Genomic DNA, 27,599 nt, shown 5'->3' on the forward strand with positions numbered 1-27,599 from the left:
GTCATATTGTTCGACAACGATGGAAAATATAGGTGTAAATTCCAGTTAACGCGTTTTTAAACCAAACCATCGTACACAATAATTAAAAATTCCTAAACAATTGCTTTTTAATAATTTCACTCAAATTGGTGAAGAGTTCTAAAAAATCTAAAAAAATAAATACCATTTTATTTTATTTTTAAGGACTTTCAAAGGATTTATTTGTTATTCAATAAAATTTAACCTAATTTCCACATAATTGCCCATTATTTCGAGTCGGTTTTTCGGTTTTTTTCTTTTCTATTTATTTTATAAACCACACATTGCATTTTATTTCTAATGAAAGTGTAAAATATAAAAATTATTATCATTCCACTAGCCACAGAACAAATTAATAAAAAAAAATAAAATTACATCAAAATTCATTCATTCAATTAGATAATTAAAAGCGTACTTCATTTGCTGGTCTACCGACAAATAAAATAATTAAAACCAATTTTTGTTCGTAAAATCAACAATTTCGCACAAAAAAAAAAAAAATTTTTTTAAATTCGTATCTGTAACGGGAATCAAGTGCGGTTATCAACAAAGCTACTCACGTGTTTACATATTTTTTGTATTAAAAAAAAATTAAAACGGATAAATTAAAAAAATATAAGAATACAAGTGGAATTTAAGTTTACTCATACAATTTTATATCTTTGTATAAGTCACAACCTACACAGTGAAAGTAAATACATATAAATAAATAAATCATTTAAAAAAAAAAGATACACATACACATATGTAATAATGTTGAAATCGTTCGACATAACCGGAGGAGGAAATTTTACGGAATTTTTGAACGTCGGTCTTGTAGCAGCTCTTGCAACACCTGTTGCTGTTCATAATCACAATAACAACAACAATACCAATAATAATAATAATAATTTGGCATTAATGAATATTAATAATATTAATAAGAAGATTGCATTGGATAACAATAATATTGTATCGATGAAAAGTACAAAAATTCGTCCTCATCCGTATTTATTGCGTGAACCACATCAAATAGTACATCATCCAATATTACAGCCACAACAATTTCATATTCAACAGCAACAAATACAACAACAACAACAACTACCACAGTTGCAAGTAGTACAACAATCACATAATAAAAGGATAATTAAAGAAGGAGTAGTATCATCTGTAGTTGCTGTAAGTAATATAGATGGTGGAGTTAATTCGGTTGGTGGATTTGGATTAAGTAATATGAATGCATCATCATCATCATCAGAATTGGCTAGCAGTGTTGCGGTTGGCGGAAGCGGAAATACGTAAGTGATTTTTCATTTTATATCAAGTAATTAAAATATTAAATGAATATATGTAAATATTCATTTATTAAAAGTAGTATAATTCCTGAATATTTTACTAGTAGCTTCTTAAAAAGATGTCCGAACAATATTTTTTCTTTATACAGTCTGTGTTTATTTAGTTGTGTGTTCGTCTATTCGTTTATGCATAGGCTTTGGAGCATAGCCGTAGCTAGGATTTCATTTGGGGGGGTTAGCTCAGACCAAACAAATTTTTTTTTAGAAATCACAATACTTTGTATCAACTACATGTAACTGCAGTCGATTCTAAATCCCGCTAAATCAAATAGTCATTTGAACTGTGTAGAAGCGAAAAATTTGCCAATATCCTTTTTAAGTATTTTTTAGGAGAGGAATTCGTAGTTAAAAGTTTAAAAAAGCCCAGCTTACGGTAAACGAATTTAAAAATGGCCGAATATTCAGCGGCATCTCTAGTTTTGTAGGTACAAAGAGTGATAAGTTGGTTGATATAAATTGCGAGCGTTAGCGAACAAGAAAATTTTTCTTAAGAAGTCAGAATCCGAAGTCAGAAAAATTCTATCACATCACGTTTTGGAGATATTCCCGTTAGAAAATCGAAAATCCCGATTTTTACCAGTTTTCAAAGTTATTTTTTAGGGTTTACTTATTTTACTTTCTCTTATAATTTTTAGAAATAAAAACAAGTTTTTCTTCCATTGCAAAAGTATAATCGCATTTTTTTTATTTTGAGTATGGCCAACAAGGTTTTTGTTACAGAAACCAAGATATACTTTTCTAAAGTTTTTTATGTGCTGAGCTCGAATCCGAACTCAGAAAAACTCTATCACATCGCGTTTTTGAGATATTCCCGTTAGAAAATCGAAAATCCCGCTTTTTACCAGTTTTCGAGGTTATTTCCTAGCGTTGGTAGGTACTACAGTCTCTGAATAAATCGATACATTTATTTTCGCTTACATACTGGATTTAAGGTTAACATAGAACAAAAGTGGGTAATGAGCAGCTGAAGATATCTCGGACAGTAGAAAAGATGTCTGAAAGACATCTGTGCTTAAGGAAATGGTCAAAGAGATAAAAACTCTTTGTAATGGACCAAACATTTTTTGTTTTCCTTTATACAAACTTCATCGACAGCTTCTGCAACCATGCAAAATTGGTAGTGATTTAAAGGGAGATTTTCATATAGGTAATCAAATCACTAAAATACAAAAACAAATCATTTAGTGCTGCACATATTAGACTTGTATATGTTTATAATATAGGTATCTTTTGATTTTCTGAAAAAAAAAACTTCGGGGGGGGGGGGGAGGTTAAACACCCAAAACCCCACCCCCCACCACCCTAAATACGGCTATGCTTTATAGATATGATTTTTCAAAGTTTTTTGGCTTTGTTTTTCCCAGCATACTTAGTATTCGGACTATAATATCTTGAGTAATAAAAACGATAAATCTGAACAAAAAACCCGGCATCTGAATTTTTTTTTTGGGCTACACCAGATGCTTAAGTGCAGTGCATGAAAACATTTAAAAATAAATCGATTTTTAAAGAAAATTTTGGCAAAAATAAATTCTTAGGTACCTATTTAAATAAAAAAATCTAAATCTTTCAAATTTTCATACATATATAGTTTTCTATTTTTTAAGTGAAGTGCACTTTCTGGCAAAAATAACAAAATGATTTTTGTTTTTTTCTATAATTTGAAAAGAAAGTCGAATGTGAAAATTTTTATTGAGAAATTTTCTGTAGATAATTTAATTCCTATATTGAAATTCATTATTTATAAAATTTTAAAATTAAAATATTGTAAAAAACTCCAGAAAAATTATTCAAAAAAGAGAAAAAACAATGATGTTTTTACTAAATAGTCTATTTTTATCCTTTAAACATTTAACGAAGAAAAGAAAATAATTTATCTTAATGGTTATAATGGTCACAAAAATTGAATACGGCTAAAATTGGATATAATATAGACTTTCATAGTCTATTGTTTTTGGTCTTTTTGAGCAATTTTTCTTAAACACTCAAAAAGCCTTGTGGCTTTTCCCAGCCCACCCAGCGTCCCTATTGATATTTTTGTAACTTTTTTGTTTGATTAAATCATTTTAAAATTAATTGAACATAAGCGACTTAGCACCACTGAAAGGAGTCTGATGATCGGGTTGGTCCCCGTGAAATAGCTATTACTCCAGCCTATGAACTTGATGGTAACACACACAAGTTGTTGTTGTTCATTCAAAACCTTCAGTTTATTTATTCTGCGATATAAATAGGTACCAACAGATTCGAATTTTTTTTATTTAGGAATTATATTAGGCGTGTTTTTTCTACTACTCAGTAGCTTCTCATTTTTTTATTTTATTCGCAAAACAATAAAAACAAATACTTACTTGTGTAATTTTTATTATTGTTTTGCGAATAAAATCAAAAATGAGTAGCTACTGAGTAATAGAAAAAACACTCCTATTGTTGCACTTACTTATAAGTTTATACCTTCAAAATGTAACTTAATAGATTTTGTCTTACTTAGGATTCGAAATGTTGGACATGAAATACTGTCTTGTGGTATCTGAGCCACTATTTCTTAAAGTCCATTATAGCTCGAGTGACTTTCTAGAATAGAAACGTACCCTGTTTTTATTTCATCTTTTAAAAATATTAGCTTTTTAGATAAGTTTAATGATTGTATAATAGTTCTTTTCTATGCTGAAATCACATTTATTTGGTCATTTCAATTGCATTGCTTGTCATATTCAACAATAAATTTAAAAAAAAAAAAATGTGTCCAAAACATAATTCCCTTTTACATCATAGCCCTTAAACAGTTTAGTGGACTTAAATAAATGTCCTATTCAATTTTAATAAAAATCCACCTCTACTCTCGCTGACCGAAGATTATATAATGGTTATCCTAAAAAACCATTTAACTAACCAAAACAATAACAAAAGGGAAAAGAAAGAACAACAAAATATCACAGCCGTTTCGCATATAAATCTCTTCTCTTTACACCGCAACAATGTCCTTTCAGGCTAAATATACAAAACCACTGCTGCCACCACCGTCATCATGCTGAGTTCCCATTTGAAACATAGAAAAAAAAAAGTAAAATAAAATTAATAATTCAACAGTATGCGCGTTTAAATGTCAAAACAGCCTGTCAGCCCAAAAAAAAATAAATCCCCGCCCAATTTAACATCTACACTCTGTTAAATCTAAAGATGGATTACAGTTACACAGCAGAGTTTGCTTTTTTTTTCATTGTTGTTCTTATTAAATTTATCTCCCTTAAGGTCTTAACTCATCAAAATCATTCAAGGACAAAGCAGGAAGAACAAAAAAAAAAAACACTATAAAAAAAGCAGTGAATATGAAGTATAGAACATTCGACCCATAAGAAAATTTAAATCCCTAAACAACATTAGCCTGTGACGCCATTTTTATGGCAAAGGTATAGTTGAGAAAGCGGCTATTTGTTAGAAGGGACATTTTATTATGTTGTCACATTAAAAGTATCCCTTCATAAATCTATTATCCTGCTGGCACATGTCAAAACAATTGGGACCAAGTGGGTGACTATATGGGGCTACTGTGGTGTCCTCATAAGCATTATCTAGATCGACATCCTTGCGACACTAATTAATTTTCTAAATAAAAAAAAAAAGACTGGATAAGCTGGGGATGTTCAAGTGTTATATTGTTTTTTGGTTACACTACCGATCCATTGAATAGGTTCGACATAGGCTTGTTAGCCCTTGGACTGGATTTAATTTAGCTTAAGGATTAACCGTTTTTGTTTAACCTAATTAATTTTTTTGATTATCGACATGTTTTTTTTATACTTTTAATGAATAAAAATCAAACTTGTATGTAAGACAAGTTAGAACCATTTAATTTGCCCCATAGTGTGTTATTGTAGACGAAAAAGGCCTTTAGGATATTTTGCATTTCCAACCTTATATGGATGCTGAATGTGGTGTTGTGTTTAATGTAAAAGTACACTTTATACATAAATATGTCCCAATGGAATTCAGTCGGTGGTTTTAGATAACCACGACAACACTGAGGGGAATTTCGCCTTTATCTACATATACTTTTTTCACGAGAATTGCTTCCCAATTAAAGTAAAGGGAGTTCCATAATTTTTTAGCAAACCAACTGGAACAAAATGTGACAAAATATGAATTAATTTTTTATTTTTTGCTATATATTTTGTTTTTGAAAAATGACATATGTAATTTTCGGGTTGGGGTCGAAATTCTGTATGTTGCAAAATTCTGTATTCAAAATACTGTATGCCAAAATACTGTATGTCAAAATTCTGTATGTGCAAAATGCTGTACGAGCAAAATTCTGTGTAGCAAAATTCTGTTTGGTCAAAATACTGTATATCAAAATTCTGTACGGCAAAATTCTGTATATCAAAATTCTGTAAAAATGCTGTAAAAAAATATCGTTTTGATAATGTTAAAAAGTGCGCGCGCACTTTTGTACATTATCAAAACGATATTTTTTTACAGCATTTTTACAGAATTTTGATATACAGAATTTTGCCGTACAGAATTTTACAAAACAGAATTTTGCAAGTCAGTATTTTGTCCATACAGTATTTTGACGTACAGAATTTTGTATTTACAGTATAATGACGTACAGAATTATGGTCTCACAGTATTTTGACCCTACAGAATTTTGTCGTACAGAATTTTGACAAGCAGAATTATGACCCGCTCCCGTAATTTTCAAAAAATAATTATGAAAATTTAAGCATTTTTATGGCTGGAACCTTAACATAAAAAATATTCTCAAAAACGCAACAACAACAAAAAAACGCATTTTTCAGGCCGATTTTTCAGTTACCTATAATGCCAATTATGAGTTGTTTTATAATCTTTCAATTAAGTTAAAAATGGATGAAACAAAAATTTTAAACGATTTCTTCCAAGAATTTGAACATTCTGATAAAAAAAAACCAAAAAGCAGCATCGTTCTAACAACCATTTGGTAGTATAGTTTTAAACGAAATCCATCATTTTTAAGTTTTTAGTTTATGGTCAGCCAATTTTCAACCAATTTTAACTTCTCCACGACACTTCTAGCTTTTTTATGCAATCCGAACGATTATCCCCTATTGACACCTGAAAACAATTTTTACACGGAAGCGATTAGCTTCAAACTTGGTAGTAAATTTAGGAAGTGATTCCAACTGTCTTAGTCCAGAGCAGTTTTGAAGAAGCATTAAATAAAGTTAAATTTTTTTTTTCTAAGCTTTTCAAAAACAAAGGTACCTTTTCCTAAACTGTCCCCTTCTCCCTCATTATTTTCTGCTTGTATTTTTTTGCCAAGATGATTTCCGTTTTAAATAAAGCGAACAAATCATCTTAATTTCTTGAATGTGCTAATTTAATTTTATTTTATTATTTTTATTTGGGAACATTTGAATTATAAAAAAACTGGCAGCCCACTTGCGATCGATCCTACAACTACTGTTGAGTAACTAGGTAAGTGCTTTAACATCAGCCTATCTCACTTTTAGAAGTCTGTATGATAAACTGCAACTAAAGTTGAAGTCTGACGATATTTTTAAAATGATGAAGTTCAACTTAAATTTAACAGAATTTAAGCGGATTCCACTTATTTTAAGCGGAATCGTATTGTTTTAAGCGAATGCGATTTAAAGTGGGCATCATCTTATTTTAAGGTGTCCTTTTTTCTCCGTGTAAAAAGAAAAAAACAATTGCTTTGAAAAACTTTTTTGAGATTTTTTTTTTTTTTAACTTGAAACTGAAAATTATTGGATATCTATAACTATATAATTGATGCCAGTAATTTTTATTTCAATAATTAAAAAAACATGCACTTGTACAATATCTGTGAAATTCACCCTAATTAATCTCCTAAAGTAAAAATATAAAATACTCAGCCCTTCTGACGACTTTCCTGAGGCAGTGCAGACAGACCAGACGCACATCTGCTACCTATAGATTTCGTAGAGTGGGCTATAGATATGGGAATCCATTGGTCATTTGGCTGAGCCGTTACCGCTGCCACTACAGCCGCTATAGGTATTGTGGAGAACGATGGAGATAATTTGATGAGTATTGATTTGGATTTATTTGATAGGCACATGGAGAGATTGGATGTAGCTGGAAGCCTTGAGCTGGAACATTATAACACAGAACACACAGCAACGAATGTTTTATGGGTCTACCATTTTAATTTACCTCTCAACGGGGGGTTACTTTAGGCTAGGGGGGATGATCACTGATTACATTGAATCCACCACGTCTGTATTTTTATAGGTAAATGCTAAACACACATTTTCAACGCATACCAATAAAATAACTTTTGATCCTTTTTGTTAAACTGTGTGAGTGTGTTTTTTTTTTTTGTCTGAGGGTATCCTTATGTGTTTTCATCGATATACCCCTCATTTCCAGGAGACAACATATCGAACCCGATAAAATGTAATTACTTAAATTGTTAAACTGATTATCATGGGTATCGTCGTTGCCATAGTGATGAGGACGAGTAAACCAGGAGAGACAGATTCTAACCATTCTGGAGGGAAAAAGTTTTCATTTGAAAATTTAATTGAAGGTCAGACGAAGAGAGAGAAAGTTTTTCGTCCATTAACTTTGGAGATATTATTTTGTTTAATGGTTGACGGTTGATTGGTATCCAAAAAGGAATTTTATTGGGTCACCTTCATATCTGTATATCTAGATTCTAGATTGAGTATTGACAGGGTTTTGGTTTTTATCAGCAATGCAGAAGGGGCGAGTACTTTGGTGAATTCCGAAAGCCCTAATCGAACTAAAAGACTTTTACTTAATGACATCACAAGCAAGACATTGATATGATTTTGTATTTAGTTTCATGTTTTTTTTATACAAAAATGTCTGTATAATTTTTGAGGGTTTCGGTTTTTGGACAAAGAGTTATGTTTGAAGCCATCAATATGGTCATTAAGGTAATGTCATCAGTATTTTGTGTAGTCTCAAGGGAAGTTATTTGGTAAAAAAGTTTCATTTTTTCTTTGGTTTAGTAATTAGAGCGAAAGTATACAAAATATATACAACTGAAACATCGTCCTTAATGGAGGTCATTTATTTGGGACTGGTTTTTATTGAATGAATGATTTATGAGCTCGGACATTGCTACAAGAAATTTTTTTTATTAACTTATTGAGGAATGAAATGTGTAATGAAAAATTAACTGAAATAAGGCAGTTTATGTATGTTGAAATTTACTGGTTCTATCTTAGATTCATTTAAATACTTTATACCAACATATAGATACATCTACCATGAATACTTAATTCATTCATAAAAAAAATGAAATGAAATATATGTGATTTTTGTAGATATTTTATATTATTACATAGGAGTAATGGAAAAAACGAGAGACACCTCCGTTATTATGGGTAGTCAATTTTTTACTCATACGCTACAGAGCAAGTTTTATTTTAGGGTAAAAAAAAATAGAGGTTTCAATCATAACCAACATTACGATATTAAGTTTTCGGAGTACAAAATTTGATAAATATTACTAGCAAGTGGAAAATAGGTGTGGAGGAAATTTAGGAGTACCTAATGTTAGATAAATGGTGAAATAGATCAGAAGTGGGTTTTAGAGAAAGAAATTCGAAAAGCAATAAACGGGGTTTTTAACCACTAATGACAAAAGTAACTCTTCTTATCAAAAAAAAATTTTTCAGTGAAGGTTATAAAATATGTCAAAAATTAATTTTTTGTTTTTTTCTATCTATCTTCTATCTTTTTTAACAAAAATAGATGGATTTTCTTATGAACGGTTTAATGTTTCAAGCATGTTTGAATTTTGTTTAGAGCAAATATAATTTTTTTCTTATTCAAAACATTTTTTGAATTGGTTGAAACTCTTAATTAAATTTGGTGCAGAAAAATAAGCTGCTATTGCAGAAAATACTGTCAAAAACCAAAACAGTAAAAAATAAAATGCACGACTGCGTCATACATAGTAGCTCTTAACTTAAAGCTTTTTATAAAATAATCATTTTTAGCAAAAAAACAAAACCGACTTCCATGGATAAAAACTGGGTTTTATGGTTTTTAAAATAGTTCCTATGGCTAAAAGTGAATGAAATGGGACCACACTGCAGCCACCATCTTTCCAATACAAAAAGAATTATTAAAATTGGTTCACTCAGTCCAAAGTTATGCGGTAACAAACATAAAAAAAAAAAAAAAAAAAAATACAGACGAATTGAACCTCCTCCTTTTTGGAAGTCGGTAAAAAATTAGGGAAAATTAGAATTCGATTTTTTTAAATCATTTTTGTTAATGTATAAAAATACATAAAATCTGTTTATAAATGAAACACTTTTTTAAATGGCTTTAATTTCTTGTATAAAAATGGTAAGAAATAAAAATTTGAAAATCGTTAGATGCGTTTTTTTAATAATTTTTTGTACCTTTATAAAGGAACTTTCACTTAGCCGTTTTCAAAAAATTGATTTTTCAAAACAAAAATTTGTTTTTTTTTTTAAACTCAGCTTTTTATTTCAATATATATATAGTACCTATAAAATAAGTTAAAAATGCATTTTGGGGTCGATTTTTTAGTAAATGCTAATGAGTTTCTTTATTATATTTTAATATATCTAACTGTTCTATTATGGTATTAATTCTTAAGATTTAGAATACTGATACCTAGTGAAAAAATTTATATTTTGTAAAAACTACAGTAAAATTGGGACTATAGGTAAGGAAAAAGGATTATAAGAAAATATATGTATACCTATTTATTAATAAAAAAAAAAAAAACTATTAATTTCGTCGTTTTACTGATATTTTGGTATTTTTAAACTAGAAATAGAAAATGTTTTTGTACCTATAACACTGGTTAACAAGGGTTCTGTTGCCGAAACAAAAATATATTCGAATCCAAAGTCAGAAAAAATTGATCAGCTCCCGTTTTTGAAATATTACCGTTAGAAAATGCAAAAAAACGTTTTTTTGACTACTTCGGACTTTAATCTATAATATAAGGAAAGTTGTTAGAAGATATTAAGTAACGGTTCCTATAAAAACTATTTTCCTTCTCTCAAGAACTTTTTAAAATTTTTCCGATATCTTTGTTATTGTCCGAGATATCTAAAAATGAAGAAAGTGGCTTTGGCTTCATATATCATAAAGGAGATAATGACGTTATAAAATGTATGGAATATGCAAACAACTGAGGTTATCTCGGGAAGTAAAAAAGATATCAAAAAGATTTAAACAGATTTAAAAAGGTGGAAAATAGTTCTTATAAAAACCGTTACTAAATATGCACAACTAATTTACCTTATATAAAAGAATAAGGCCCGAAGTACTGCATTTTCTAACGGTAATATTTCAAAAACGGGACCTGATTAATTTTTTCTGAATACGGATTCGAGTTCAGCACACCGAAAACCTTCAGAAAAGTATTTTTTTTGTTCCGGCAACAAAAAAAAAGTTTAATTTTGTTAACCAGTGTAATCCTTATTCCTTTCCATACATCATGGGAAAAAACGTCACTTCAAATGTTGATTCAATGTTCAAAAAATTAACTTGACCTCAAAACCAAAAATGGTATTTTGAGAAAAAAATATATACATAAATCGTTAATTCTTTTGTTTTACTTCTATACAAAGTTAAAAAAAAAAAAAAATTAAATAAAAACCCCAATACTACTATTTTAATAATATACGTAATACATTTTCCCATTGAAGTATCTTCACAAAAAAAAAAAAAAAAAAAAAAAACAAAAATTGAAAACTTTCTAATTTTATACGAAACAATTTAAAGATTTATATCGATGTGTGTCACTGTTTCAAAAAGAGTTAAAATCCTCCAGTGATTTAACCTACAGCTCTTTTCACCCAATCCTTTAGGATTTTTATATGTTGTTCAACATAAGAAAAAGTTCAAAGCCTACTTCAAGTATTTTTCTTTTTTCTTTCTTTTCATTGTAAACATCATTGATTTTCCTTTTTTTTTCTTCTCTTTATTACAAAAGCAGAGCCAAATCCTTGTTGGAATCAACTCTTGAAAATAAATCCAACTTACCCCCCTACCTTTGAATTAACTTCCCCTATAGGTTTTGACATCGACATCCTGAAGGAGCTTGTTATTGTGTATCACAATATAAGAAAATTCATGTTCTACTACTTCTTTTACAACAGAATTTCCAAAGAGTGAGGGGGTTATGTGTTACTGCTGCTGTTGATTCTGTCAATGCTCTCTCTGATATCATCTCTCTGTAACAAATGTTACAACCTTCTTTAAGGATCTTTCTTTGTCTTCTACTGTTGAGATTTTTTTTTTGTTTTGAAATTACACAACAAACAATAATGATGACGAACAAAAAAAAAAAATCAGAAAAAAAAAAACAAAATTGTCGACGCCAATAATGACGATGATGAAGGACAATAATGACAATGCCCTCGACAATGATGAGACACATATTTGTACCCCAATGAAGTTATTAAGGATAATTTCTTTATTTGTTCTATTTCGTTTGTTTTTTTTGTTTTTTTTTTTTTTTGTTTATTTTGTGTAGGTTTTTATTTATAGGATCAATTTGAGAACACAATAATAAATTATTAAGGTATGATGTGTGTGTTTTATTGAAACATCATGTGTCATTCTGACAAACAAACAAAAAAATAGGAGGTCCTGTGTTCAACATGTCTAATGCCAATGAGTGCTCCATTTCTAAGTGGGCGTTCTGAAATTCTGATGACAAATTACAAGAAATCGTATTTTAATGGAATTTTTGATTCCTCCGAACTTTCAGCTTTATCCTTTCTGGGTATCCTTAAGACTTCTAATCCCATCAAAAAACCGATTTACTTAAAAAAAATAAATATTTATCATGTTTTTTAATGATGTTTTTTTACCCAAAAATAATTCCAACATTAAATTGTGTCCTTTTCGTCCCTTTTCAATATAATTCAAAGGATTATCTTATTTAATCATTCAATGGTGCAATTTTTTTTGTCTGTTCTATTTCAGTGAAATGCCTTCAGCAGCACCAGTGATTAAAACCGAACCAGAAACAATTAGTCAAATTGAAACCAATAGCCTAGAACATTCTATAAATGGTGGCAATGGTAATAGTATTGGTGGCAATAATAATAATAATGATGGTGAAAATATATCTCAATCATCGAATGCCATTAATGAAACAGTTAGCATGGAAATTGCTTTAATAAGAGACGATGATGGCGATGATGAATTTGATAAGGATCAACCCGACCCGGATAATATTAAAATGTTTGTTGGTCAAATACCAAAGACAATGGATGAAGTTCAATTAAAGAAAATGTTTGAAGAATATGGACGAGTTCATACAATTAATGTGCTGAGGGATAAGCTGACAACACAAAGTAGAGGTGAGTGGTTTATTTTATAAATTAAAATTAATTATATTATGCAAAAAAAAAAACAATATGCGTTTTGTTGAATTGTGGTCTTGGGAGTATTCAAACTTTGTTAAACAGAAAAAAAAAAACATAAACTGCAAATTTCTATATAGTTAGCTATGATAATTTATTCCTCTGACATGAAGTCACTAGGGCGTATGAGTAATATTTTAAACAAAGGGATTTAAATAAATTGTATAACTTCTTTTATTACCCGTTTTTTTTTATATGACAAACTATTTTCTACTTAGCAAAGCATTACTTTCAATACTTATTCCTAATAAATATAAGATTTCTTTTATAATATATTAGGATGGGTAAAAAAAATCGAAATTCTGTTTTTTGATTTTATACTTTAAAAAATCGATTTATAGAATATACTCACCAAATATGAGCTGTTTATATGAATGGCAACCTTCGCTTCGCAATTTTCCAATTTATAAATCAATTTTTTAGCAAATTTTCAAAAAATTTTAATTCACTGAAAAGTCATTATTATCAAATGAAAAAGATGTATTCTTGTAGGCACAAAAGACAAGAACCTCATCAAAAATTTTTGATTTATCTAAAAAAAAAATGGCCTCATAAGTCAACACATACCTATTTAAAATGAGAAAAAACTCAAACCCTCTTGGGGTGCTACAAGTGTCAAAATAAAAGTTAAATTTTAAAACAGGGAAGATTTTAAAAACCATAATTGAGTTATGATATTTTTTTAAATTGCAATACAGCGTTGCAATACTCTCGATTTTTGTTGATTAATTTTCCGTTATCGATCACAAATGATAATTTGTGGATTTTCTTAAGACTTTTTTACACTACATATTTTTGGGAAAATCAATCTTACACGGAGAAAGTAAGTGGATTTCTGTATGGTTTTTGCCAAGATGACCTCCTACTTAAATTAAGCGGACAAATCTTCTTATATTAATTTCTTTTACAAGAAATCCACTTAATTTAAGCGGGGAATCATCTTATTTTTGTGTGGAAACATTTTAATTATAAAAAACTGACAGCCATTGGGGATCGAACGTAAAACTGATCGGTCACCAAGCGACTGCTTTAACATCAGCCTATTTCGCTGTTATTTTAAGGTGGTGGAATTTAAGGGCTATGTGAAGTTGGCACCAGAAAATGCAAATTTTTTTCAAATCTGCTTATTTCCATTGCCCAAGGTAAGCCCAGGATAGCCCAAGATTGTTTTTCTTCAGCTTATCCTTAATCCCGTATGATACTTCTTTTTTTTCAAATTTTTAATACAAAAAATCAGATGTTTGTGTGAAGAACACAGGCCGATTTTTTTTTTTTACCGAAACAGACACACTTTGTGTTCTCTCTAATTTCAAATAATCAAAAAAAACAATAAACAAAATGTCAATCACAGAAAAAATAAAATGCACGACTGGGTCGCACGTACTTGCTCTTGTAGTTCACAGTATCTTTATCTTAAATATCTATTGGAAATTTAAGATTTTGTTTAGTGTCGAGAAAAAAAAAAATCAAAAAAAAAAAAATCGAAAATTTAAAAATTAAATTCAAATTTTTTTTTTTTCAAAAATGTTTTTTTTAATATTTTATACTTCAAAATGATGTCTGTAAATTTTTAATAAAATTGACTTATGCTTTGATGAAATATATGAACTTAAAAAATATGTCAATTTTTGAAAAACGGCAACGCCATATTTCCGTTCTCCGCATTTTTTGAGAAAAACTAAAAACGCAGTTTTGTTAGAATCAATAAGAGTATTGCGCACACCAAATTTAATCGAAATCTTTAGAGCCGTTTTCGAGAAATTTGCAATACCTCGAAAAGGTTATATGGAAGATATGCGTTAAAATGGAGATATTAAAAAAATAAAAAAAATGAGTCTAGGGAATTATGTAAAAATCATCTGTACCAAGTTTCAAGCAAATCCATCCATCCGTTTAGGCCCTAGCTCGATGTACAGATGGACGTACAGACGCACAGACGCACAGACCGACGGACGGCATGACGAAAACCACTTTTTTGATCTTCTCCATAATCGTAATGTTGGTTTTGCTTAAAACCTCAATTTTTTTTTTCTACACGAAACCAATACTTGCCCTATGGAGCAAGTAAAAATAAGTTTGCTTCTCTACAAATATGGATTACCTTCTTTTTTCTTTCTTCAAAAGTTCCAAGCCGCAACAATTGTTTTAAACTTCAATTTAACTGCACACCGAATTAAGTTGGGTTGTATATTTTATAAACAAAAATCCAAATTTGATATTTAATGAAATGAAAATAAACAAACTTTAATTCTGTCAAGTTTCAAGCTAATAATGTCAGAGGAAACTGAAAAATGATTTACGGCCGATTTCTTTACAGAGTCCTAGCGCTAGTACCGGTCCTAGTCCTAAAGTTAGTACTCAAATCGGTATCAACTCATTTCTTCACTCAAGTACTAAGCTTTAGAACTATCAATTTAGGACCGAGTACTAGTTAGGACTCGGTACTAGCTATGTAGCTCCTCAAAATGAGCTAGGACCTGGTTATTATATAAATCGTTAGTATTCAAATCGGTCCCAAGTGATTTCTTCACACAAGTACTAAGCCCTAGTACTGTTAAATTGGTACCGATTTTTGCTTAGGACTTCCTAAAAGTTAAAACCTAAAAATCGACAGTCTAGCGACTATAATAGTTGATTTAGTTTTAATTTTTGCATTTATTTCAAAATTTAATTAGCAGTTTAGAGATTTGGTGTCTTTTCAAATAGATACTTTTTGCTTTTACTGATTTTTATTCTGATTTTGTGATTTTATTTTTTGTCGAAATTTTGCATTTTGTAATTTTTTTTGTTGAAGAAAATGTATTTAATTTTTGATGCAGAATTGGTAAACGACATCTGTCCCGCAATTAAAAAAGTTGTGGGTAGACTTTTTTAACAAAAAGTCGGCGCCTTTCTTCAAGTTATAGTTAATAACGCGACTCGCACCGATGATTTATTTGAGGCATAATTACACAAAAAAAGTCTGCGCTTTAAAAAACTTATTTTTATTGAAATATATAGGTACAAATGTCTAATTTTTGTTTGCTAACTTAAAATAATTGTTCTTCCGGCAGGCGAGAGCATGACATCCCATTTTTGATGTTGACATTTCTTGATAGAACTTGAATTTTAACTTTTTTTATTTTCATTTTTTCTTGTTAGGTCATCTTAAGCGTCATTATAATTTTTTTAAATTATTTTTTAAATGGTGATTTCACTAAAATTAAACGTTTTTTGTCTATTTTGTTTTGTTTGATTTGCTGAATTATAAAAATAATATATTTAAAACTTCAAAATATTGTCAAAATGACAGTTATACCAGTTTTATACGAATTAATTCTTAGGACTGCGTTGTGAACTTAGATCAGGTCCTATAAATGTGAAGAAATGCTCAGGTACTAACTTTTCGTTAGGACCGAGTACCAGTGCTAGTACCGGTCCTAGCTAGACCGGGTACAAAGCTGGGCTAGTACTCATGTGAAGAAATTGGCCGTTAAAAAAAAGAAAATTTTTTTGCTTTTTTAGAACATTTTAAGTACTTTTTTGTGACAATTTTGGCTTTTCTCCATGTGATTTTTTATTTAAAACATGTCGTACTGCTCTGTTTGCTTTTTTAAAGTAATAAAAATAAAAAATTATAACGGAATTATTTTTTTTTCCCCTCAAAAATCACAAAAAATAATTTTTTTTATTCAGTGTAAAAATTGTTGGTTTTGCACTGTCTGCGGTTCGTTTGCCCAACGTAGCTCAACTTTTATTTTCACTATCCTACGCTTAATTTAAAAATGATAGAAGAATTAGTTTTTATTCACTACACACAGAAAAAAAAAGTACTTATACACCACAGTGAATTTTTTTAATTTATAATTTAGAAAAATAAAATCCACTAGTATTTGTATGGTGAATAAAATCTTATTCTTCTATCATTTTTAAACTAAGCCTATAATAGCGAAAATAAAAGTTGGACTATCCTGGGGCAACGTTGGGCAAACGAACCACAGATAGTGCAAAACCAACAATTTTTACACTGAATAAAAAAAAATATTTTTTTGTGTTTTTTGAGGTGAAAAAAACAAAAAAAAAAATAATTCCGTTATAACTTCAAAAAATTGGGCTATCCTGGGCTAACCTTGGGCATTGAAACCAAGTAGGTTTGAAAAAAAAAAAAAAAATTAGGATTTGGGGGTGCCAACTTCACATATAGGCGGAGTTAAAGTGGGCATCTTCTCATTTTAAGGTGCCTTTGTTTTCTCCGTGTAAACCGCACATTTCATTTTTTTTTTTAATTTTATAGGTATACAAAAATAATCATAAAATATACATATAGGGTCAATGTGGGTAAATGTAAACAGGGGTAAATGAGAACATGGCTGATAACAAGCTTCAGTTAAGTCTCTTTGACGCATACATAAGTACAAATCGCGGACGCATGTATCTTTTAACTTATACGTCAAACTCAATGCTGTCAAAGGAGAATTCATTTGACGAGGTTATTTTCCGTGAAAGATAATTTTTTAAAGTGCCAAACAAGTCGTTAGTCTTTCAGAAATATTAAATATTCTTGCAGATTCAATTAAGTCAGTATAATTTGCAAATACTTTTTAGTTTTGAATTTTGATGTAGATTCTATGTGAAACAAACAAATTTTAAAATACAGGACATTTATGTCGATTTGCATGCGTTTACATTTACCCCAGAATATTTTTCATAATTGGTTAATGTAAACAACGTATTCTGGGGGTAAATATAAACATATATTTTTGCTGAAATTATTGGTTTTAATAAAAATAAAGTATTTTTAGTCAATTACTATTGCTAAAGTGCCGTGGAGTCACATTTTAAAGTAGCCAAATCCATCATCTTCAGTGGATGATGATGCAAAATCAGTCTTTGACGAAAGAACAAAAAAAATATGACGTTCAGAGCTGCTCAGGATGAATATTGGGTGCCTATATAAAGAATCAAAGGAAGAATACAAAAACTTTTATTGGAATTTGAAAAAGTTTTTGTCAAATACCTTCTTGAACGTTTTTCAAGCCGTTATCCATATGATAAAGAGGAAATTCTTAATTTTAAATAAGTGTTCACATTTACCCCGAATTTGTAAAAAAACACAAACATGGTGGGGTATTTGTAAACATGCCATATTTGACAGTAATTTCAATAATTTGGGAAATATTTGTTTATATTTATAAAGAAGAATTGCCATCATTTCATATTTGCATTTGAAGATACCTGTGAAGTTGTTCCGTGAAAACATATTAAAATCTAAAGTCAAAAGAAAAAAAAGACATGAAATTGTTTACATTTACCCACATTGACCCTATTTGTGTAATAAGTTTGTATTTTAATATTATCATCAATGATTGAATTTAAGTTTATTCCATGAAATAAAAACCTTTACAAAGAAGAGGTGTTTTGGAAATTAATTGTCAATACATTTCCAATAATGTTCTCTTAATATAAATACATACCTTCAACCTACGCTGAGGATGCATAGCATACACAATTACATACAAAAACAATGAAAATTTATAGCACCATCGAACTTTTTGGGATAATTGTCCCATTTCGCTCGATTCAAATAAATTTTGTGCCTTCGTAATTACACAATCCTTCGCACAGTTTCAGTTTTTCTTTCTCCTCTCCAAGAGTATCGAATCTCGGGTCTCTGATTTCGAGAATACCACGCTGCTATAACATAAAGGGCACTGCATGGGGTGCGGGTTAAATTCCTTGCGAGGTATAGCGTTCTTTTGCCATTCAGGATTCTTTTTTTGTTTTTGTTTTTATTTTCGTGTATAGTGTCCTGGCCACCATTCAATATGTCGAAGCGAAGCAATAACAATAACAACACGAAAACTTCGACCTGTTTAATAATATGTTTATGTATAATAATACAACACACCAGAAACGTATTATTGTAATTCATTTATTAGCCTCATCCGCCCTCTGCCCCCCTGCAAAAACGTTCTTAATGGCCGAAGCTTGACAATAAAACGAAAGAGTCAGTAAAGATTGAGTGGTGGAGACTTAAAGGGGAGTATGAGCATGACGATGATGGTGACGACGAATTGACCCCCACGTCGTTGTCAGATATATCAGTTGAGGGATTCAGACCCCCCAAAATAACTTGGGGAAAGGAAGGCTAAGGATCGTGTTGGGAATGGGAACGACCATTACAATTTGTATACATCTATTCTTACCTATACTTTTAGGGAGTTTTAATGTTTATGCCTTTGAGTGTGTTCTTTTAATAAATGTCAGTAATGGTTTTATATTGTATTAAGGTTTTTATTTTATTTTTTGTTTTGTGTTTGTGAAAAAGGAAACATAAGAGTAGTGTGGGCTTTAAGGAATGAAACATTATGTCTTTTCCAAAGTGAGCAATTACGTAAATAAGCATGAAATTGAGAGAAAGGTATATAACGCATTCGAAACACTGGGGGGGGGGGGTTCGATTGTGTAAAATTATTGTATGTGTAGTTTATTGCTTCGAAATACGCGATGAAGGGAATATTAATAAAACTCACAGAACCCTTATACTGTTTGTTGGTAATAATAATTCAGGTGTGAAATGCATTTAAGTAGCTGTTTTATGAAGGAATTAAATTATATTTTATGTTCCTCGTGGGAATGTGCGGGATGATTTATGAAAATATAGGATGGAGGTACATTTTGAAGAGAACAGATTGAGAGTTTAAAACAAAATGGATAATAACTTGGAAATCAGGCCCAATCTTAAAAGATGGAAGCAAGTTTTTACTTTTTAGTCATTAAATAGCAAAAGTCAAATAAATTATTTATTGAATATGAAAAAAATTTATTGCATACATTTAGGCATGTTTTTCTATGAACAAAATAATAATTTATCATTAATTGTTTTTTAAAGATTAAAATATTGATATAATACAAATTTTGTGGTCATCAGAATTGTTTCTGTGTTTTTGCATTGAGTGTGTGTACTTATTTAATATACCTACTATATACCAACGTTAAATTTGTCTTAATTTTTTTGTATCCAATATGTTTATTATTCTAATCATTAAAAACAATATATATATTTCTGGCATGCACTCTATTTTCTAAAAAAAAATACAAAAATTATACCATTTAAGAAAAAAAAAAAAAACTTGTCTTGTTTATGTTCGTTTTTTATATATATGTGTTTGCTTTTTTTCTCTCTTTTGTGTTACAGGGTGCTGTTTTGTTACGTACTATACAAGAAAAGCTGCTCTCAAGGCTCAAGATGCCTTGCATAACATTAAAACATTAAATGGGGTAAGTTTTTGTTGTTTTTTTTTTATGTATGTACATTTGATTTTTTGTTTGTTTGTATTAAACAAATTATTTTTATGTCTTATTTTAACATTTACCTAAACAATACTATTCTGATATTTAAACACATTTATTTAAAAGTAAACAAAAACAATGTCATCTTTTACATGTTTTATTATACAGTATTTTGTTTAAATTTGTTATCATTATAATTCTATTATCTTTATTTTAGATAAAAAATGTTGATATAATGGTTAAATTGAAATACGTCTCTACAATTTTGTGTTACAAAATATTTTTGTTATAAATTTAACCCAAAAGAAAGCAAATACATATTTTAAAAATTTGAAAAAGTGACAAAAAATATCCCTAAATTAAGAAATACATGGCTTCTCTTTTTAAGTAAAATCATCGTGATAGTTTCAATGAGGTATTTACTAATATAAAATAGGTACACAAAATTTTCGTGCTCGGTTTTTTTTTTAACGAATCCTAAACTTTCCTATTATGCTGTGTTTAATATATCGCAATTAAAAAATGATAATTAAATTAAACTAAATAAAATTCACGACTGGGGTCGCACGTACTTGCTCTTATGGTAAAAGTTACTCTTATGTTAAATATACATATAAACGAAATTTCAAAAATTTTTACCTACCCGTTTTCAAAAACTTGATTTTTCAAAAAAAAAAAAAAAAATTTGGCAAACAACTAAACGGATTTTTTAAATTTAATATTTTAAGTTAATATTTTTGTCCATAGTAACCTTTGTTTTTGATGACTGTTCGGCATCGCAAGGCATGAAATCTACAAAATTAATTAAAATAGAGCTAGGAATCCCAATCATTTTTCGGATCTAAAAATAGTACGGAGTCTAAGCGATCTCTAGCAGTAAGGAGTGGTTTTTATGCGAGTCGAAAGACAAGGAGGAAATAAATTTCTTAAATTAAAATCTTTAGTAATTCAAATGAGAGTAAACCGATGTATATTAATATTAAAAGCAGTACTAGAGAAAAAGTGCAGTAAGCAGTATCATACAGAATGCAGTTTTTTTTTCTTTGTTTAAAAAAAAAAATCAGCTAGTTAAAATGGGTCAATTTTAAATTTGCATAAATTATATTCTTAGTCACGGAGGTGCAAAACCTTTTAAAAGGCCTACAATTTTGTTGGGGTAACTTACAAGGCCATTTGAAAACTGCATCCTAACCTCTTTTTCATGAATGTGACTCTTCCCATCCCCCATTGTCCCAATAAATTGGATCTTATAATGACCCAAATGGTGTTCCCAAACAAGTACCATGCAGGGTTGTAAAAAATCATTTTATTTTTAATGCATTTGCTTTCCATTACAAATTAAAAAAAAACTATTTAGGTATTGCAACTAAAAAAAAATTGCGTTAAAAAAATAAATATTTATTGTAATTGAAAAATATTTGCATTACAAAAAAATTTTATTGAAACTGGAAAATAATAATAATAAAAAAATTTTTATTGCAAATGAAAAAAAAAATTGTATTGAAAATAAAATTTTTAATATAAGTTCAAGTGACCTCAACTCCAAAAATGTTATAAAGCGTTTCGCCCAGGTACGACAGTGGGCGAAACGCTTTATAACATTTTTGGAGTTGAGGTCACTTGAACTTATATTGAATTATATTCAATCACTCCACTTAAAATAAAAATAATTTTAATAATTTTTTATTATTTTTGTTATTTTTTTCTTCGTTATTATAATAAAATTTTTATTTCAAATAAAAATATTTTGCGTTGAAAAAAGAAATTTATTGCTAATAAAAAATTTTCTGCATAGAAAAAAAAATGTATATAGAAAAAACTATGTGCATTAAATATTTTGTTTTGATACTCGTCGATTTTTTTACCTTCTTCTTCTTCTTGACCTTATTATTATCTTCAATATTATACCTAGTTGAAAAAGTTTATGTAGGTATGGTGAAATAGCCAAAATTGTAAGAAATTCGACGAGCATTAAAAAAATATATTTAATGCACACATTTTGCATTGAATTTTTTTTCAATGCAGACAAATTTTTTTTTTAATACAAAATATTTTTCAGTTGCAACTTGCAATAAAAAATTTGCATTTTTGTTAAACTGATATTTTTACAACCCTGCTAACCCTGCAAGAATTTGCAAAACTCGTTGTCTTTGTGTGGATTTTATAAAAGCTTATATGTTTGCCTTGAACAGTTTTTTTTTTAGATGTTTGCTTTGAACAGAATGATGAAGTCCTGAATTTCCGATTATAATGAACATTGTGTTCCCTTATTATATTTTAATTCAATTTAATCTACTTACATCAATCTCATTGCTTTTAACGTTTGTATAAAAAGACACAAGCACACACCTTTGAAAAATTTAACGGCGAAACTCCTTTCACCCATTTAAAATTGTAATCGGTAATTTACAAAATTGCTTTCAACTAATTTCTTATACACAAAATCTCTCTCTCGTCTCTGATGGAAATATTATCATTTAATGATGATCCCTTTAGCTTAGAATTCAGAATCAAAGCGATTATAAGAGACAATATCGCTCGCATATATTATTATTATCAACGACATCCACCTTGCGCTCCATCATAATCTCTATAATACAAAACACCCTCTACCCACACCATGTTACATAATATACCTTGAAAGAGGATGAAATTGTAATTGATACGACCAAAGACGCCGCTGCCGCTGAAGACGAAGATAAAGACGCGTAAGTAGATTGCCCTTTTCGTAATTGAATTGTCACTAATTGTTGTCGCAGACTTCATGGATTTGCATACAAATACACACCAATTGTATGAGACACACCACAAATACCAATACAACAATCCTTATGTCAAATTGTGTAAATTAAACGTCTCATGACTATCATCTTGCGTTGATGGATGGGATTCCCAGAAAAGGGCACTCAAGCCCACATGTGTCGTTTGTTTCATCCGGTAAAATTTATTGTATCCTCACAAAACACATGGATACGGACATAGAAATATGGTGTGAGTGTGTGTATTGGATACAGACACCCATTTATAAACTCGTCCATCATGTATGCATGAGAAGAAATGAGCATAAGCCGCCATCAAAGGACTTTTCTTTGATATAATAAAGACAAACCGAGGGAGGACAAAGTTTCCCAGTTTCGTTTTTTCTATGACAACTGAACTGGGAATTACCATCTCCCTTGTCAATGTCATTACAAGTGGGCAGCTAAATATGCATTTTCTGCCTTCAATCACACTATTTCACACAAATACACCCACACTAGTAGAGGGCAAATTGAAAAACAATGACGTATAGTCCTTATCCTTAGAGCCTAATTGAATTTCAGGTTATTTTGGGAATAAACGCCAGCCAGCGTTTCGTACAAAGTTAAAAGATATACAGCGGAAAAACCTTTAGAAACAAACACACACACAGAAACCCACCCATTATATTACCCAACCATATTTGAGCCTGCTTTGAAGGATTCTAATTGAATTGCGATGTAACAAGGAGCATTATTCCAAGTGTCAGCAAGTTCTATTGAGGCAGACAAGTTTCATTATTTCCACACATTGAATTGGCAGACAGGCATATTGACAGGCATCCAAAAACTATATAAACGGAGAGTGAGAATAGGGACTTAAAGGGGACTATCACCATATCATGATAGTGTGTATGCAATGCATTCTACACCGAGTCTAAGGTTTTAGCCAGTTACAACCAACAGCAGCAGCACTATATACTTTTAATCCCCTCTTTTTTGTGTGTTTCCAAGCCAAAGACTGGATTTTGTCTGAAATGCATATTGTGTGAATAGATCTAAAGGCTGTTGCATATGTGTTTTGTGTGCAATTTTAAAGGAGCCTCATCGAATGTCCTTCTTTTCTCAAATCAATGTCTTGTCTGCAAATGGAATTTGAAGTCATTGGTTTTGCTGTCTGGCATGCTATTGAGATATGTATATAGACTATTATTAAAGACGAGTGGAAAAGTTTTTGAAATTCATTTTTGTTGTCAGTTCGATGATAGTAATTGTTCGGCCACCGAAGAATTGTTGAAACCAATCGTTTTTCTGATGAACCTTACAAAATTCGATACCTTGTTGGATAAATTTTTGTCGGAAAGTAGCTTTTAATTAAGATTATTTAGAATCGTAAGGAGAACTTATGGTCAATCACTGACCATTATAGTTTTGGGCAACAAGATATTATTTCGAGCTATTTACGAGGGAAATTTTGGTTTTATGCTTATTTATCTTTATTTAACAGCTGTAAATAAATACCATCTGTCTATCTAAAATTCTGTATGATGACTGACTGCTATCGAAATATGTTTTCTTTGATTGATTAAAGAATAGTCAAAAACTGCAATTTTTTGAAAATTATGAAATAAAGATTTTTATTAAAAACAAAATATTTACAGAATTTTTACAGATTATGATGTTGTCTAAAAAAATTATGTAAGGTGTACTTTTCATTAGTGATGGGAACTGTCGAATAAAAACTATCAAACTATAGTTGTAAATATATATATAAATAGTTGTAAAATATTCATTCATTCGATAGTTTTAAATAATTTATTTATTCATTCATTCATTCATTCATTTAGTTACTATTTTCATTCGAATAGTTTTTTCATTCGATAGTTTTTAATTCGATAGTTACTTTTTCATTCGAATAGTTTTCTTAAACGATAGTTTTTTCATTCAACTAGTTTTTTTTATACGATGGTTTTGTCATTTGAATAGTTTTTTTTATTCGATAGTTTTTTCATTCGAATAGTTTTTTTGATTCGATAGTTTGTATCCGATAGTTTATTCGATAGTTTTTATTCGATAGTTTTATTCGATAGTTCTTATTCGTATCAAAGAATGAATGAACTATTCGATAGTTAAAATCATTCAGTTATTAACTATCGAAAGTTCAAATCATTCGATAGTTCCCATCACTACTTTTCATGCGATCAATGTCACACGCATAAGTATTCCTCTAATTAAATAGGCATTATTGCTAAGTATTCTCAAGAGTATTATTAAGATGTTTGTAGATTTTGTGCCTTTTAAATTGAATATTGATTCCGAATCTTGGATAGTGTTCGTCTTAATGAACTATTAAAAGCTTAGGTTGACTTTAGACGGTCACAATCGTAAGGCGGTTGAGTTAAATGCCCTTCGATAAAATCTGTCACCTACCAACAAAATAAGGCGTGAAACATGGTATCTTCTAGACTTTACTAAATTTTTTTTTCGAAAAAGTGTGACGCAAGTTATTTTAAAGAAAACATTCATAGGCCATTCAACTTGGTCAATAAAAATAGTCATGAAAGCGCAATGTTTGTGAAACAACAAATGGAAGGTATTTCAGTAAATTCCATCATGATAAAACACAATTTTTGTAAGCATTTTGGTAAATTTCGGATAAATAGAAAATAATAAAAATTATTTTTATATAAAATCACAATATTCAAAAAATCTTAATACACTGTAAACGAAGAAAAAAAAAAAACAAAGTTAAAAATATTTTTCTGATGAACTAATACGCCTTGCATATTGAGAATATTTATACTGCATACTTAATTTTTCAAAATACCTCCAAAATCTGGACGGTTTTTATACACCTTCAAATATTGCATATTCTCTAGCTTCATCAACTTTCAACCGATTTTCATAAAAACTAAGTCATTTGATTAAAACTTGGTAGCTATTGTTTCAAAAAATTATCAAAACTGACATTTTTTAGTCCAAAGTATGCTAAAAAACGATGTTAAAGTGTAGAAAATGTTGAAAAAACACTTAAACTTTAAAATTCTTAAAATTATGAAGTTTAGGTTTTTAACTAAAACCATATATTTGATATATTGTTGGAAAAGTTGAAATATCTTCTTCGAAAATTGCAATCAGTTGAAAATTAACGAAAAAACCGTTTTTTGTCAATAAATCCGGATTTTGGAGATTTTTGAAAAAAATAAAGTAGGGGCAGTGAGGGCAAGACCGTCTATGGGGGCAAGACGGTTTTCGTACTATGTTGTATGAAAAAAAGTAAAATTGGCAACACTTGTAATACCTATAAAATAGGTGCCCTTTGGTACAATCGATCATGTCTGTAAGTTTTAGCAATTTCGGTTAAGACCCCGAAGAGTTAAGGCAAATTTTGTGATTTTTCATCAAATTGTTATCGTTCATGTGAAAAGTCAGTTGTATTTTTGACACTGAAATAATTAAAATTTTTAACTTTTCCTTTTTTTCTAATAGAAAGTGAATATTAAAAAGTATTTTCTGCGAAAGAAGGAGTCATAAAGATAAATTAAAAAAAAAATAAAATGCACGACTGGGTCGCACGTACTTGCTCTTGTAGTTCAAAGCATCTTTATCTTAAATATCTATTGGAAATTTAAGATTTTGTGAAGAAAAAAAAAAAATAAAAACAAAAAAAAATCGAAAGTTAAAAAAATTCAATTTTTTAAAAATTTTTTGAAAAACTTTTTTTTTTAATTTTTTTTTACATTTTACACTTCAATACCTATGATGTCTGTAAATTTTGAAAAAATTGACTTATGCTTTGATGAAATATATGGACTTAAAAAACATGTCAATTTTTGAAAAACGGCAACGCCATATTTCCGCTCTTGGCATTTTTTGAGAAAAACTAAAAACGCAGTTTTGTTGGAATCAATAAGAGTACTGCGCACACCAAATTTAAACGAAATCGTTAGAGCCGTTTTCGAGAAATTTGAAATACCTCGAAAACGTTATATGGGAGATATGCGTTAAATTGGAGATATTAAAAAAATAAAAAAAACGGACCTAGGGAATTACGTAAAAATCATCTGTACCAAGTTTCAAGCAAATCCATCCACCCGTTTAGGCCCTAGCTCGATGTACAGATGGACGCACAGACGCACAGACGCACAGACGCACACACGCACAGACCGACGGACGGCATGACGAAAACCACTTTTTTGATCTTCTCCATCATCGTAATGTTGGTTTTGATTAAAACCTCGATTTTTTTTTTCTACACGAAACCAATACTTGCCCTATAGAGCAAGTAAAAATAATACAGAACATCAAATATGATATGACTGGGGCAAGACCGCCCATGGGCGAAATTGGAAGCTCTGGTAGCTTAAACAAAGTGAAAAAAGAAGTTCACAGTTAAATCTTCCAAAAAGCTAAGCAACAGGCGCCCAACAATACTGTAATTGATGATTCTGATGAAGAGGACTTTGCAAATTGTATTTTTTGTACCTTCTGTCTGCAAATGTTTTTTTGATCCAATCCAAAGTATTGTTGCATTAAGTGCAAAATGTGTACCAAATGGTACCAAAAAGCTTGTGCTGGAGTGAGAACTAATGAAAATATAGCATAATAGTGTTATTATTACAAATAGGCTGCATTTAAAACAATAGAAACGGTCTTTCTACCAACAAAATTTGATAGGGCGGTCTTACCCCCATGTGGGGGCAAGACGGTTTTTTGTTTAATGTTTTTTTCAAAACGTATTATCTTTTGTTTAGTATTTTTATTATTTTTTTTTATAATAATGAGAGTTTATGCAAAAAACATTAAACTTA

The 27,599-nt window shown here is 29.7% G+C and overlaps 1 protein-coding gene across 3 annotated transcripts in view; it reads left to right on the top strand.

Annotated features, from left to right (window-relative positions):
• The first annotated feature begins 520 nt into the window (after positions 1–520).
• LOC129907829 (CUGBP Elav-like family member 2) overlaps positions 521–27,599 on the top strand; it is a 196,425-nt gene continuing 169,346 nt past the window's right edge. The window contains exons 1-3 of one of the 3 annotated variants that reach the window (XM_055984214.1): positions 521–1,298; positions 12,336–12,715; positions 19,956–20,038. In XM_055984214.1, coding sequence (XP_055840189.1) covers positions 772–1,298; positions 12,336–12,715; positions 19,956–20,038 — 990 coding nt within the window. In that variant the 5' untranslated portion in view covers positions 521–771. The remainder of the gene's footprint in view (positions 1,299–12,335; positions 12,716–19,955; positions 20,039–27,599) is intronic. The other 2 variants (XM_055984213.1, XM_055984212.1) reach the window with 2 other exon arrangements.

Source organism: Episyrphus balteatus, chromosome 1 (assembly GCF_945859705.1).
Source record: "Episyrphus balteatus chromosome 1, idEpiBalt1.1, whole genome shotgun sequence".
Lineage (NCBI taxonomy): Eukaryota > Metazoa > Arthropoda > Insecta > Diptera > Syrphidae > Episyrphus > Episyrphus balteatus.